Source organism: Hydractinia symbiolongicarpus, chromosome 13 (assembly GCF_029227915.1).
Source record: "Hydractinia symbiolongicarpus strain clone_291-10 chromosome 13, HSymV2.1, whole genome shotgun sequence".
Taxonomy (NCBI): domain Eukaryota; kingdom Metazoa; phylum Cnidaria; class Hydrozoa; order Anthoathecata; family Hydractiniidae; genus Hydractinia; species Hydractinia symbiolongicarpus.
The window spans coordinates 10,935,245-10,950,416 of NC_079887.1; the positions used below are offsets into that span (position 1 = coordinate 10,935,245).

Here is a 15,172-nt window from a genome sequence, read left to right on the forward strand (position 1 = left end):
GGATAAAGAAAGTAAAAACCATGAATTTTATTTGTTTATAAAAAACGTGACACTACATCTCTACTGATAACATCCAAACTGCTGAGGCAGTAACTGTAGAAATATCACAGCACCTTGGGCCGTCCTACTTTTGTATATATGGCTTCGAATTTCGTGTTTGTGATTAACTTCCACAGACTTTACTTATCCTTTTAAAATCTCCTAAAAAATTTCTGGATTTATTTTTTAAGATTAGCCAATTTTAACAACCCCCGATTCGCAGATAGGGTACAAACCCCGACGTGGCAACCGCAGAAGAGGTTGCCATGGCAACGGGGAAAAAACATGCTACACTTTTTCTAACTTTCTTACCTATTATGTAAACAGCCCAAAGTAACCAAAATTATTGTAATTCTTCTTTCTCCCCCCATTGTGTCAATTTTAAGAAGTACGACCAAAACGCCGGTACGATGCAAGCAAGTCAAAAAATTTGTGACAAGTGAAGAAAAGTATCAACTGAAGGTGTATTTTAAATGTTTTTAAGTGTAGTGACCGTCGCAAATTTTGGTGAAAACTAACGAAAGTTTCCGCCTAAGAAATTGAGAATGGATTCGCAACTCTTCGTTCGTTGAATCTTTTAGTATGGCTCATTGTTAGCGAGTTACAAAATTTTCGCACTTCTGCACTAAAGCTATGGTCATTTATAACTTCACTAGCCGTTTTAAAACTAAAGTTCTACATACCTAAAAGTGTAGAATATCAAGTAACAAAAATGTTCAACTGATTATGTTCAACTCTTCCGGAATAGATTTAGTTTTAAAACTATGTACAAAATATACACTATTACAAAACCTGTACAATATAAAAATTCCATAAATATATATCAGCGAAGTATGAGCAGAGAGAAGTAAACAAACGGAAATATCGAGAGCCAAACAGTTAAAAGGTGGAGAGCAAGCACAGCAAGGTTTTTCAATTTCAACAAATGAGATACAAATATCTCTAAAACACAGAAACACGCAAAGTAATGTTAGTTGCACACATAAGCCAAAGCTAGACAGACTGACCACTCAGCGTAATTACGTCTGAAAAAGCAAAGAAGACTCATTATATTTTACTAGTGTAAACTCCTTTTGCAAAAAAAAGCAAAGAAAATCAAACACTTGCGCATGTCAAATGTTATTAAACGATGACATTTGTCATTGAAGTTCCAAAGCGTCATTTATTTTAGACATACGACATAGACCCTGTTTTTAAAATACTTCTTTAAAAACTAGCACCTTGTCAGCTACTGTTACTTTCAGCGATCTGATCAACTATTGTCTTCAAGTATATATCCACATTTTCAGATGCATCGTTAGCGTCTAACTTTTCATCCTGAAAAAAACCGTCGTTCAATAATTCATATGCTGTACTATCTGATGTACGTACACAAGAAAAAACTTATGCAAGCAAAGACTCATTATATTTTCACCAGTTCAGGACGTTTCCATTAACGAAACAAACATGTCAAAAAGAGCACACCCGTCAAAAAAGACGTCACAAGCACCGACAGTATCGCCGTCGAAGAGTCATCTTACCTCGTTTAGTATGCTTCGTAACATTACGTTTACGCCAAGTCGAAGTTCTTTCAATGTTTTTGCATGTTTACTGCATTGTTGCTTAGATTCTTTTAAATCCTTTTCTACTTTCGTCTTTTCTTTTTCTAAAGATTCTAACTTCCCTTCAGCTTCATGGGCTCGCTTGTTCAGACTTTCGCGAGTTGTTTGGAGTTGCTGAATGAAAAAAGGAAGCATTCGTATAGATAGAAGAAGAAAAAAAACTTGTATTATATAGTAAGATTGCACACCACTAGTTGTGAAGTTTGCAATCAATTTATAGCAATATACAAACGAAAAAATGCTCTGTTGGGAAAAGATTCCTTAAAATTCCTCGCAAGTCTTTATTCCTTCAAAGGAAAGTAAATTCAATAAAGCAGTACCTTCTTAATATTTCTTTCGTAGTCATCAAAAAAAGTACTCTAAAACGAACAAGAATAAAAAGTTATAACTCCTTCCATCTAAACATTGAAAACATGATGACACATACAAAAATAAAAACATTTAAAAAGTGAACGTAGCAGCTGAGTTCATTTTTTCATTTAAAGACTCGCTCTTTGTTCGAAAACTGCTGATCCATATTTTTTCCGTCGATATTTCTAAGGCAATGTACAATGCGAGACTTAGGGATAAAAAGATAGGGCATAAAACGCAACTTACAAGTGGAAAATCTCGCAATTGTTGCGGGGTCAGCGATAATATCTCCCTTTTGTCTTTTTCGAAATCAGGAGCTCGAAAGTAACACAAACACCTCCTAAAATTAAAAAAAAAATTATTACTTTATTATAGCACAATGAACTTTTATCGAAAAACTTTAAAAGCCTAGGGTTCCGTTCTTCGTAAAACATCAATAAAAGAAATTTAAAAATACAGAGGTAAAAATTTGAAATACAGAGAAGATATATTAGATAGATTTTCATCAAACAAAAAATAGAACGTTGTTCGTAACAAAAATAGAACGTTGTTCGTATCAGGAGCTGTTATAAAATGGCTGTTAAAGTCCTGCTTAAACAAGCTGTACTTGCGTACAAAAATTCTATATACAAACTTCAATAAAGCAGAGATTCACGCAACTCAACTGGACATTGTATAAAGGTGAAAATAATAAATGGCACATTTTTTAATCCTCTTTTTTGTCGTTACCAATCACCTTTTTGGCTTTACCTCGTCTACTTTTCACAAAAATTGGTGTTGTAACAGAAAAAAGATTACCTTAGAAGATAAGTCACTTTTTCTAATAATTCTCCTTTCACATCTTCCCCGTTCATTTCTACTTCATTTTGACTATGATTCATGTTTGTTAGTGCGCCTTCCTCACTTGGCATTGCAACCTAAAGGTTAAATCAAGTTAAATAAAGATATCAGGTAAAAATAAAAACCCGTACGTTAGTCATAGAAATAATTTTTGAAAATTAAAGTTAGGGTTATAGTAAAAAAATAATAACAAAAAAAACTTACATCGCGAAGCCTTAATGTCGGATCCGTTTCGTAAAACCTAAATATATTAATAACGTACATAGCGACACGCTGAAGTAATTTACCTTCTTGCGACAAATGCTACGAAGCTGTACATACCATTTGTCAAATTTATCGTGCGAATGCTTTTCAAATTTTACTCGTATGCGCAAGGTGGTATTTTCGGCTGACTTTTTATATGCAACAACTGTGCCAGCATACCTAGAAGTAGAAAGAAAGGTTAACTTGTAAAAGTATTGTGATGTGTCCTGTGTTTTATGCTATGTCATAATGTTGTCATTGACATTATACAGCCTTTCTAATTCACGTCGACACTCATTGCCGGCACAGTGTTAACAAAGCAGGCAAGTAGATAATGAATAACGGCGACAATTTTTTGCCGATGGGAACAAATTAGAAAAGCTGACATATGATGTTATTTCGTATTTCCAAATGCGTATTTAGAATGCAGTTTTTATAAACAACGATATAACCTGACAAATCTTAATATGCAAATATCTGCAAAAAAGGTTCCCAATAAAGATCATAGTGTTCCTTAAGTTCAATGAACACTACCGTCAATTTTCACGCAGGCGCTAAATTTGACATAAAGAATTGATGGTCATTGTCTTCAGCTGCATCGTTTCATATATTTTTTGAAAAATTCAACAGGTGAAGGCTAAATGAAGCCAAAACAGATATAAAATCCAGACCACTGCCAACCTACCAGGTATGATGCATTTTTGCTTCCACTTTACATTGCAGAGGATAGATAGCACTTGACAACACCTCCACATCTTCTGCTGACTCATCATCTTTCTCATTCTTTTTCGCCTCTTCTTTTTTGCTTATTGATTTTCTTGGCGATGGGTCTGGTTTGCGTTTATCGTGTGACGATTTGGAACGAGATGGATCTTTTGCTTTCGGAGTAGTAGTAACTTTTTTATTTCTAACTGGAGAAGGCGACCTCGTTTTGCGATTACGCTTCGGTGATGGGGACGGAGATTTTTCCCTTTTGGATTTTCTTGGAGAAGGTGACACAGTGCTTTTTTTAGGCGGTGGCGAAGGAGATTTGGTTTTTCTTTTACGATTTGGTGGTGGTGAAGGAGACTTGGTCTTTCTGCTTCTTCTTGCCAGTGCAACCTTTTCCGGACTTGGAGATTTCTGTTTTCTCCTCGGGGGAGGCGAAGGTTCAGGACTTGGAGATTTTTGACGTTTTTTCTTGATTTCAGATTGTTTCTACGAAAAACTCCATAAAGTTATTTTATGCATGTCACAAATAATTTTTTTTCAACAGATTATTTTCTAAAATGATTTAAATTGGAAGTTTAACATATAACCATATTTCACTAACCTTGTCAAGTTTTTCTTGTAGTTTCCGTAGTTCTTCTGCTCGTTTCTCATTTAAATTTTTTATCTCTTTTTGTAACTTTCCAACAGGGACGTTAATTTTTTGCTCAGGTTTACAACAACTAAAACCGAATAATTTAACTACAAATTTTGTCTTTTAGAACTAACACTCTTTACATAAAACGTAAACGAAATAAACAGTAGGAAAAACCCAAAAAATGCTTTATGTCAGTTTTTAGTCAAAACAATAGCCATCTATCCAACATACAAAGGCATATCATTTAGTTGTAATTCACTCTTTTTTTATTTCTACACAGGCCGATATTTCTTTATATCTGTGAGTCACCTGAGATATGCCTCAACATTTCAGAAAATGACCAATTTTTGACAAGTGAAGGCTAAATATCTAAGTCAAGTAACGAAATAATTCTTACTTGGAAAAATTACTATCACTGTTCATGGAACACACCCAATTCTCCGGAATTTCATCATTTAAGTTCTTTCTGCTAAAAGACAGTTGCCTCCACTTTAAGCAGTTATCACATTGCACCAACGCAGGCACACCCATCATGCGTTTCATTTTATATTTTTGGTCGCTTGAAGGGTCATCTCGCCATGAACCAGTGTATCCAAAATCATCCCAAAACTTAGTGATGCCTGTGGTTTCGATCTTCGAATCTTTCCAGTATTGCATCATGTGATCAGCCATGGATTTTAACAGATGTTTGTATTCCTTTTGATCAGCAAAGTCTTGTTTGTTATGCGTTGGCTCTAGTACTAAATAAGGGACATCCACTACGCCTACCAGGCCTGCTCCTTTTGCACCACCATCTGCTTGTGGGCCTACTTTCTCATACATGCGAATCAATCTGTTACAGTTATAAATAAACAAACCATCACAGCGCCGACGTTTAATGTTAAATCCAAATGTAAATGTCAAAGTTTTTGGTTCTTTTGCAGATCTAAAAGTATAATAAAGAAATAACATGCTAACGATTGATCAAATTTGTTTTTAAAATATTTAACGATGCATATTTTAGTAAAATTGTATGGAAATACTTGTTTTACATATTACCCTTGTAGGGTGTGAATAAAACAAACAAAAAAATGTGGAAGAAAATTATGTAACTTCTGTAAAAAAGCCATCTTTTACTGTTTTGCAATACTTATAAAAGAAATTATAAAAAACTTACTTTCTTTTGGCTTCTGCAATTCTTTTTTTAACATCAGCATCAAATTTTGCTTGATCAGCCTTAGAAACAGCTATTTGAATAGCAGCCTGAAATGAAATACTCTTACTTAAACAACCCTATCTGCCAAATCTTTTTTAAAAATTCTATGGTTTTTAGCATTTTTTCAAGATTAAGTTTGGAGCAGACATGAGAAAAATAGGCAGGTAATGTAAAACGAGCAAATAATGACGTGTCGATTATTTAAAAACTCTTAAGAGTCTTTCTCCAATTAATAATGGATATTCAACGTTTCAGAAAGGCTTTAAAGGTTTAGCATACACCTTCAACAATGCTTCTAACAAAAGTTAAGAAGGCCAATTGTATTCGCCAGTTTAATTTAAATTATTCTTCTGAGTTTTAATTGAAAGCAACCACTATCTTACCCGATCTTCCTTTGAGGTTGTTTTGTATTTTGAATTTGCCTCCCTAAAAAGAACCAAATCATTAAAGATCTTAGGAATAGGAAAAAAATTAAAAACGAACAGAGAATTAAAGTTCAAGTCCCAACCTTGCCTGTGTGGTTAATTCCTTTGCCTTTTCTTCGGCTAAAGTGCATGAATTTAAAAAAAAATTATGTATCTATTATGAGAAAAAAAGATTTATATATTCCTATTGCGAATTTAATAATTCATCAAGGTTTGAAACAATAACATCAAAACGAAATAACGTCAATGAAAACTTTTTTAGCCTAAAATAATTTACAAAACTTAACGCCACGCCATAGGAAATGCTCTGCATTTGAGACGAATGCAGAGCATTTCCTATTTTTTATTAAAACTAATTGTATACCCAACTGCCTGTTAAACCTATCTACTTATGCAGTATATAGTACTGCATTGATTTACTGGGTAAAACATATGAATGTGCTATATTAATAAACTACTAATTTTATAATTCTAAAATACCTAATCTTGCTAGCTTCTCAGCATTTTCAGCCTCCATTTCACTTCTCTTTTTAAATCTTGTTGACGTAAAAACATAAGACCTGTAATAACAACAATGAAAATTCTCAACACTTAAAATTTTAGTTAATAAAAAGGTAGTTAAATTTAGGTTATATTTGTATACTATTATTATGATCTGTTGGGTAGTTTATAATGAGGACGTGAAACAGAGAAGGGTATATGAATGAAAAGAGTGAATGTGGTATATTCAACTAGAAAAACATCTTTCATTTTTACCAAGGTGACTTAAAACAAGAGTTTGTATTGCATGCAAAATTTAGATGAAAGGAGGCTATACAGTCTACAAGAGATTCTAGGAGTAAGCATGCTTGTGCACAACTGAAAATGCATATATATAAAATAACCAGTTACTTTGGTTTGTACAAGATGTTTATTAATTTTTTCGTCCTCACTTTCACATCCTAAAAAAAACAAATATTGCATTCAATACTTTCACACAAAGATAATCTATCAACCATTACCATAATTTTTTAATAATTATTATGCAATTGTTCCCATCGACAAAAATTAAAAGAAAAGTCACACTCTTGAATAATTTCTCTCAATTTCTCTCTGTCATTTTCATTTATTAATTAGTAAGCAAAAAGGGGCAACACACAGACTGGAAAACAACAACAAAATTTCCATACTGTGACTTCTTATCTACACAACATATTTTTACATAGTATTATTGGTACTAACAATTCGAGATCCCTTTTTAAAGTTTAGGATGCTTGTTTGTGAAGAGAAAAGATAGTTAACAAATATTGAATGAACTATACCTGAATATACACCTTCATTCTTGGTGCACAGTAAAGTACAGAAATATATGATCGAAATGACACCCTTTCTGGTTGTATGCTGGAAGAAATAAGATTTATTTGTGAATTAAAAACTCAATAAAACAGGAAGTCTATAAAATTCTGGGTCATTCAGGGTCTTACTGAGTTATATTGTGACGTTTCAGAGTTTTTGTTTGTTTCTTCAGGGTCTTAAACGAAGATTTTTACTCTTAAAAAGTCTTAACATAAAAGACTATGATGTCATCATATGTAAAGTAATTTATCTATAATAGTTAAGTCAAATAGTATTGATAAAATGAATTTTGTTTAATTTGTTCCACTTATTTCGATTTTTTTAAGTATATAATATACAATTTTATAATTTTAAGAGATTCTAGGTTTTTCAAAATGGTCATGAAAAACATGTCTTTGAATAATTGCCCTATACCAAAAACATCAAATCAGTGTTGTTTGTATCAGTGTACTCCAAGATAAGACAGAGAAACTACTCACATATCATCAATATCATAAACTTCTGATGCATGAGGATCAGCCATTTGAATATCTTTAGTATCTTTTAACACATCCAGCTCAGGAAAACCATTATCCATTAGTTTTAGGTTATATATCATGACATTGGTACCTATGTGGCAAAAAATTAAATAGCAACAAATTGTTGCGTAACAGCAAGTAAATAACTATGTGAAAACAACGACTTTATGGAACAAAAATCTTTCATATATCGCCAACTTATTTTTTATACATTTTGTCTTATAGAAGCAAAAATCCAGATACTTTCATACCCTGAAAAAGGAACATACCATGAGTGGGGATTTTATCGAACTGTTCCATCAACTCCTCTACAGAGTTGAATGGTGAGTATTTTGTAATGATATCAACTTCAATATCATGCTGAAATAACAAAGCAGATTTGCATAATATTAACAAGTTCAAAAATAATAGACACTAGCAAACTTAAAATTAAAAATATATCCTTACAGTTTCTTTTGTATGTCCTTCTGGAAGGTATGGTGCCTTGCTTTTAATATGCCATGATGGCATTGGTACAATAACCTGAACAAAAAACATGGTTAATCACTACTTCCTACACAGCCACTATTATAAAATCAATCCATATTGATCAGAATTACATACCTCGCGTATTTCCTCCTTTTCATGAAAGGTTCGTGACAGAAATAAGCAACTCATTGATGAGCCTCTAAAAAATTTTTTATATTTTAAGTTAATATGGCATTACGGATTACAGAGTATCACTCGCAGTTATTTTTAAATTTAGAAAAAGGAAGCATAACTTACTTCTTTGTGAACAAAATCATATCTCTCCCTATCCTCATCGATCCACTAAATTAAAGAGTGCATGCCAATTACTTAATTTTAAAACTACATGCCACAGTAGAAAATTTTGTGTATAAGACACTTACGATTTGAGGCCATTTCCATACTGTCCTATATGACTGGCACCAGCTTCTCTTTTTGAAGAACGACCAAACTGTATGACTTGAGAAACCTCAACTAAAAAAAATTAAAAAAATCACTTAAGTTGTTTGACAATTAAGGTTTATCAATAAGTTTTTTCTCCTGTCTCTGTTGCCACCAGTTGGATGTTTTTAATATAAAAACAGGCATAAACCTGATCAAAATTTTAAACCAATAAAGTTTCAGTAATAATGACAGCCTTCAATAAAATCAAACAATATTTAACCAGCATATGGAAGTTTGCTAGGGTTGAGTGTGCTTTAAAAAGTGGTAAAAATGTCTATACTTAAAGCTAATTGACTGAACCAGAAAATCTTTAAAAAAGAGTTCCTGGCTGTGTTTAATTTGTTTACATGTTGATAGGAAACTATAAAAACTATTCCTGGAGAGCCCTAACAGGACAATTTTTTGACAAAATGGGACAATCAAGAAAAAATATATATAATAAAATTTTTATTTTTTATAAAAACAATATTCACACATTTTAACATCAAAGTGTACCTGGGTCCATGCCACAACCATTGTCAAGAAAACATAATGTAAATCCACCTCTAAACTTTTCACTTGGAGCTAAAACACGAAAAGTCAAGTACATTTTTACCACTAAAGGTCTTTATTTACAGGGTTGTCACAAAAAATAAATAAAAAACTAACTAAAAATAGCAAGATATATGCAAATTTTGCTTGTACTTCCAACCATGCAATTAAAAATTGTTATATATATATGTAATTTTAAAGTAAGTGACCCATTTAAAATGTTCACATAATCAGGAAATCTAGACTTTGGACCTTATTTACTTACTATATATATAAGGACAGCCTTGATGCAGAGGAATTTGAGTTTAGATCTAACAAATTTTAGATTTGTTAGATAATACAAGACTATGCAAAAATTTTTTTCTTGGACCACAAGCCGAAAACTCCCAAAAATGGGATTTAAAATAAAAAAACTTAAGGCATAATGTTGGGAATAGTCTCAACAAATTTTTGCAAGTATATATAAACTTTGTAAATTTTTCATCAATTGAAATTTAATGTAAAGTTATAAGGCAATATTTAAGTTAAAGTTTAGCAAAATAGAGGTCATGTACTAAAGAAAAGGGTAAAGAATTGATGATCAGCTGATGTTGTTAAGATTGAAAATCTACACTTAAAGTCAGGTGTTCTTATTTTATATCATGTTCCTCCTAGAATCACTAGTCTGTGCGTTACCAGTATTTGTGATATAAAATCTAAGTAAAAGTCCAGTAAAACCACATCATAGAAATCTTCTTTCCTATAACTTTACTGTAAATAAGTTTAGTAAACAAATTTAATGATTCGATTGGTTTTCAGCTTTTTAGAACTTGGAGGAATATGGAGGAATACAGCCAGTGTGTTAAGTTATTATTAAAATAATACCAAAAAATGTAAACAAATAAAAAACAGATTTCCATAGCACAGAAAATAACACAAAAGTCGCTCACATAAAACAACCTTTTTGCTTTAATTCACATAACCTAATTCAAATTTATTTTGAGACTTCACAGAAGTTTAAATTTGGATTACCTTGAATTCCAAAAGGAATAAAATTAAATAAGTGGTGGTTTTTTTGCTTGGTGATTTGGAAAACAACTTCACAAAAAATAGCTTCAAATTTTTGTTTACATACAAAAAAAAGTTATTTATCCTTTTATTAACTAAACAACTTTTACTACCTATATTTTCTGTGTTTTAAATGGCTGATATGTGCAGTTTTATTTCCTGCAGTAACATCCAGTATAACTTGCGATTGTTATTATTGTTTGAGCAATTTTTAGCCTATTGTTTTATTTTTAGTGTAACAAAACAGAGATAAACACAACGCCAAAAACTGCATGTATATATGTTTAATGCAATAAGAAAGTCATTTTAATTAAAAACTAAGGATTTGCTTAAAAGTATTTGAGATTTCCAGGACTTTGGAGGTCTTTTTAAAATACTAGAGCACGCTACAATCCTGGCCAATATATAATGGAATTCCTTCTTGTTAGACTGAAGAAACCTGCCCCCTCCCCCACTTTAAACAGGGTTGACTTTGGCTGTTCCTTGAATGCTCAAAATTTAACACCAATCAGCATTATGTATGGGGGTAGGGGGGAAGGACAGCTAAATTCTAATAGTTTTGGCCAGTATTGTAGGTGTGGCATACCTGATGGAAATTCTTTTTGAGATGATGGTTTTTCAAAAAAATAAAAAACATTTAGACAACTTTTCAAGCTCCTTCACATGAAATCAACTTGGAGCTAAGCCTTAAGGAGGCATGGGAACTCTACTGATTTCCCCTTCATCCCCCCCCCCCCACATAAGTTTTCTTATATTATAATATTCTTACTTGTGTGTATTCGAAGCTCTGTAGCATCTGCATCCCTGAAAACAAAACAAAATTTTAAAAAAACTAAAATTAATATAATACATGTTCTGTTTTTTACTGGCGGTTTCCTTTTTAATGTTCACATTTCAGAAAGTTGTAAGGATGTGAACACAAAAGTTACAATGACAGCTTGTGGCTAAATAAGAACTGGCCATTGTGCATATACTTTTGTATGTTTTAGCTTCTGAAACTCTTTTTAGGTGCAAATAGAAATTAGATACATCCACATAGACAATTTCTTTAAAATCAACTTCATTCTTGAATCCGACCCTAGATTCGTACAGGCAGAGGGGCTTTTCGCCCTTTAAGTTGCTTTTTTCACTGACATAGTACCAGCATTGTACACCCAGCCTTGACCCTTAGAATTGCCTTTGTCAGCTGCAAACTCAAACCTTAAATTAATTTCTCTGAAGAACACATGCTTTTAAAAAAACATGTAAGCTGATTGGTTTTCTCTCAACCAGTGCTAAGTGTTTCTCAGGCACACAAATATTGACTAACGGTTTTATAATTTATTCAATTGCTGTAATAAACCTACCTTGAATTATCAACTAGCTCAGCAAGTGCACCAAACAAGAACTCGTGTGTTGTGCTATAATGAGAACAAAAAATTGTTTAAGTTGGGAACGATATCCTACTTTATTACAGAAACTTAGAAAAATAATCACCTGTTTGTGTGAAGATATTCATATGTAAGTTGGGCACGGCTGAGATTTGCATAAACAGACATTGCTGTAGCTACACAAATATTTTGCCAAAATTTCTGTTAAGCATTGGCGGCAAAGCAAAACAGTAGGTGGAAGAAGGCCTTTTCGGATAAGTGAGCACGAGCTCTTTGTTGACGACTTTATGTCACGTGGGAGAATGGATGTGACGGATTGGACAAATTTTAGTATTAATAATGGTAGCCGGTAGCTGTGGCAGTCAGGTCAGACGTAAACAAATTCGCAACATGTACTTAAAATGCAAAAGCAGAAAGACAACAACTGGATGCCAAAGACATGCTGGAGAAAAGGTTTCGATGTAACTTTAAAATATTGAATGTTTTTCAGCAGCAATGTTGGAACTTTTTTGTTAAATGAATGACGTAGTAAAGCGTAGCTAGATATTTTAGCCAGCTAGCTAGCTATACGCATTCCTAAACGATGGATGACCATTATGAGGAACGAAAGAGAGAGAGTTTTGCTTACCATCTAGTCAAATTCCAGTGAGATGACAAGGAATTGCTTAAGTACCCTAGATTTAATGAAGTATTTTAATGCAGACTCATCTATTCTTTTAGAAAAAAAAGTTGTGATTTGGCTAGGGTGAACTTTTTGAGAAACAAAAACTTCTCAAAAAATTGTTCTCTACCAATCATTTGACAAGTTCAGGCGCATGGACTGTTTCCCCCAAATTTGAAATCATCGCTTGTACAAAAGTGTATGTTCTGCTATTCATGCTGCCACAAATGCATGGTGCAAGAATGTTGAAATCATAACTGTGCCAATTATTTTGGTCGGTTTCTGTATATAAGGGAAGATATTGTTTGAAATAAAATGAGACAAAAAAATCATTTCCATTTATTTACATATATATAGAGAGATTTGCAATTCAGCCGGGCAGCAAACATGATCAACGTTCAAGTGTCATTGATGGGGGAAATCAAACTTTAAACCTGAAGTAGTAAAAGTGATGGAACTCAAGAAAAACATTCCTGCAAAATAAAATACAATGATCTTTATAGTATAATAAATAACCATATATAAATATGCAGTTTCCATTTCCATATCAACTGCTGCATGCTATGGTAAGGCTAAGGAAGAGGAGGCCAGACAAGGATCTTGCAACCAGATTGTACTAGCACTGGTAAGGATCTCAGATATCCTGTTCTGTGCTAGTGTCATGGAATAAAAATGTCTGCAATACTTGTATAAGATGTAACTTAAGTAAAGTGAAACTCCAAGAAATGCAGTCGACCCATTGCAACTTAGAAATATTGCATTTATGGTTTGATTTTGTAGCAGTTTCCATACTAAGAATAAATAGGAATTATCAACTTAGTTTCTTCAAATTTTTCAACTGTTGATAATATGCAAAACACACATTTTATCCCTGGTTCCATTTTTACAGAGTTGCCATGCCTACACTTTTCCTTTTTTATGCAAACCAAGTAACCTGAACTAAACATTAACATAGACAAAACTAAATTTTTACAATAAAAAGTAAAAAGGTATCATTTTAACAAAATAGAAGATGCCATCATCACATTTTCCCTATGTAATGGCACTGATGTTGGGCTGCTATCAGAAATTAGCCCAAGGATATTTTGTAGAAATAGTGTGGATCACAAGGTAAATAGTGCCCACATTTAAACAGATTGAAATGGATTTATCAACTTATAATATAAACAAGAATTGGATTTTAGTATTTGTATTCTTTTGGTTTGGTTGTATTCATATATAAAATAATGTCTGAAGGTTTGGAATTAAAATCTCACTGTTGTTTTCCCTTGAAATGGTAAACTATATGATAAATACAGATGGCTAGCGCAGCTTTAATAAGCTTACTTTTGCAAATATATTGTACCATAATTGTACTTTTATTTGCTCTTGTAACAGCACTGATAGAGCTATGTACCAATGTGTGATTACTTTTGTTTTATATATCTACCCTAGGATAACCATGCTTAACACTTGCTCATGACCAAAAAAGACCCCTATTTTTTACCATTCTTACCCATACTTAAAGTTGACTAAAGTATATTAGAAATATAGTTACCAGTAAGATTAATAAGATGATTTCTTTTAAAAGTGTGATAAGAAATGTGGCCACCCCTACTAGAAAACTTTGAAGGCTCCCTGCAAGATAACGATACATAGTCTTGTGTGAAACTTGGTTAACATCCTTTTAAAAGATATTTTATGGATTAGAGGCTAAAGAAGTCAAATTATTCTTTTAAACGAAAGTGTTTTTTTTTTGTAATTGGTATGCGTTTTAGTCCTTCCTCTGGCCAACATTGAACATCTGATATCTCGATTTCCTGTAGCATCAATTTTCTTTCTTTTTATTTGATGCTAGTAGACGTGTTTACCGCCAAATGTTATGATAAAATTGGTCACATGATAAAAGCTGACCTTGATGCTTTTAAAGAAGTGAACATATAGCTAAATGTATAAATGTTCCTACTAACATGATATAACCACTTGATATAATTGTTAATCGTTATGCCAAACATACTGGAATCCATATCAGCTTGATGATGGTGTGGTCGACGATGTTTAAGTGGAATTACAGTAGATCTACTGCCAGTAGAATCGCTTGAACACTTCAAAGGAATAGTAATCATCAACAAATGAAAAACTAGCTTTCAAGCTGTAATGGTAAGAATACTTGAGTGAGTAAAATAAAAAACCATTTGTTTCACCACAGAGATTAAATGCCAGTTGATTCAAACTAAATCGGATGATCACTTCTTTGCAATCTATGATATCAGGTTGGAAAAATTCGAATTGTTGTGAGCAGGCAGCATATTTGAGAATTCGATGAGAGTCTATTGGAGGATGCTAAAGATGAACCTTGATTTTCATTTTCCTCTTTTATCTAGTGTTTTTTCCTAGAGTTGATTAAAAATCTCTTAAACTTAAAAGTTTACAAAATAATCTTTTATTTTACGTAAATAGATCGTTTTATGAAACTTATTAGTTATTTCTATCTTCCAATTTCTCCTTATTTAGCGTACCAAAATGCGCAAAATTAAGTAAACAAATTGTTCGAGCTGCGGTTCTGCCCTAAAATTATATGAATTAGGGTAGTCTTTAGCGAAGGCAGGCCATATTTTGAAGTAAATAAAAAACGATAAAAAACAAAGGGGGATATTAAAGTTTTTAGAGTGATATTATTTTCGATTAAGATAATTACAAATTCACCTGCGAACTTCATAAGATAAAAAGGTTTCGCGTGA

General features: G+C 32.5%; 1 protein-coding gene across 2 annotated transcripts; it reads right to left on the minus strand.

Annotated features, from left to right (window-relative positions):
• Window positions 1–754: 754 nt before the first annotated feature.
• Window positions 755–12,060, minus strand: LOC130623725 (ATPase MORC2-like). Of its 2 annotated transcripts, XM_057439237.1 has the most exons (26): window positions 11,898–12,059; window positions 11,768–11,821; window positions 11,191–11,225; window positions 9,339–9,407; window positions 8,783–8,873; window positions 8,658–8,702; window positions 8,496–8,559; window positions 8,340–8,414; window positions 8,162–8,252; window positions 7,854–7,983; window positions 7,341–7,419; window positions 6,931–6,980; window positions 6,520–6,599; window positions 6,123–6,159; window positions 5,998–6,040; window positions 5,576–5,661; window positions 4,817–5,344; window positions 4,387–4,504; window positions 3,760–4,271; window positions 3,153–3,254; window positions 3,036–3,072; window positions 2,790–2,908; window positions 2,238–2,331; window positions 1,961–1,999; window positions 1,560–1,754; window positions 755–1,356 (listed from the first exon to the last, which is right to left on the minus strand). In XM_057439237.1, exons 1-26 carry the CDS (start codon window positions 11,957–11,959, stop codon window positions 1,264–1,266), a joined length of 2,928 nt encoding a protein of 975 aa, XP_057295220.1. In that variant the 5' UTR covers window positions 11,960–12,059; the 3' UTR covers window positions 755–1,263. The 2 variants fall into 2 exon arrangements, with proteins under 2 accessions (XP_057295220.1, XP_057295221.1); XM_057439238.1 differs by lacking the exon at window positions 3,153–3,254 and having other exon boundaries at window positions 11,898–12,060.
• Between the last annotated feature and the right edge of the window lie 3,112 nt (window positions 12,061–15,172).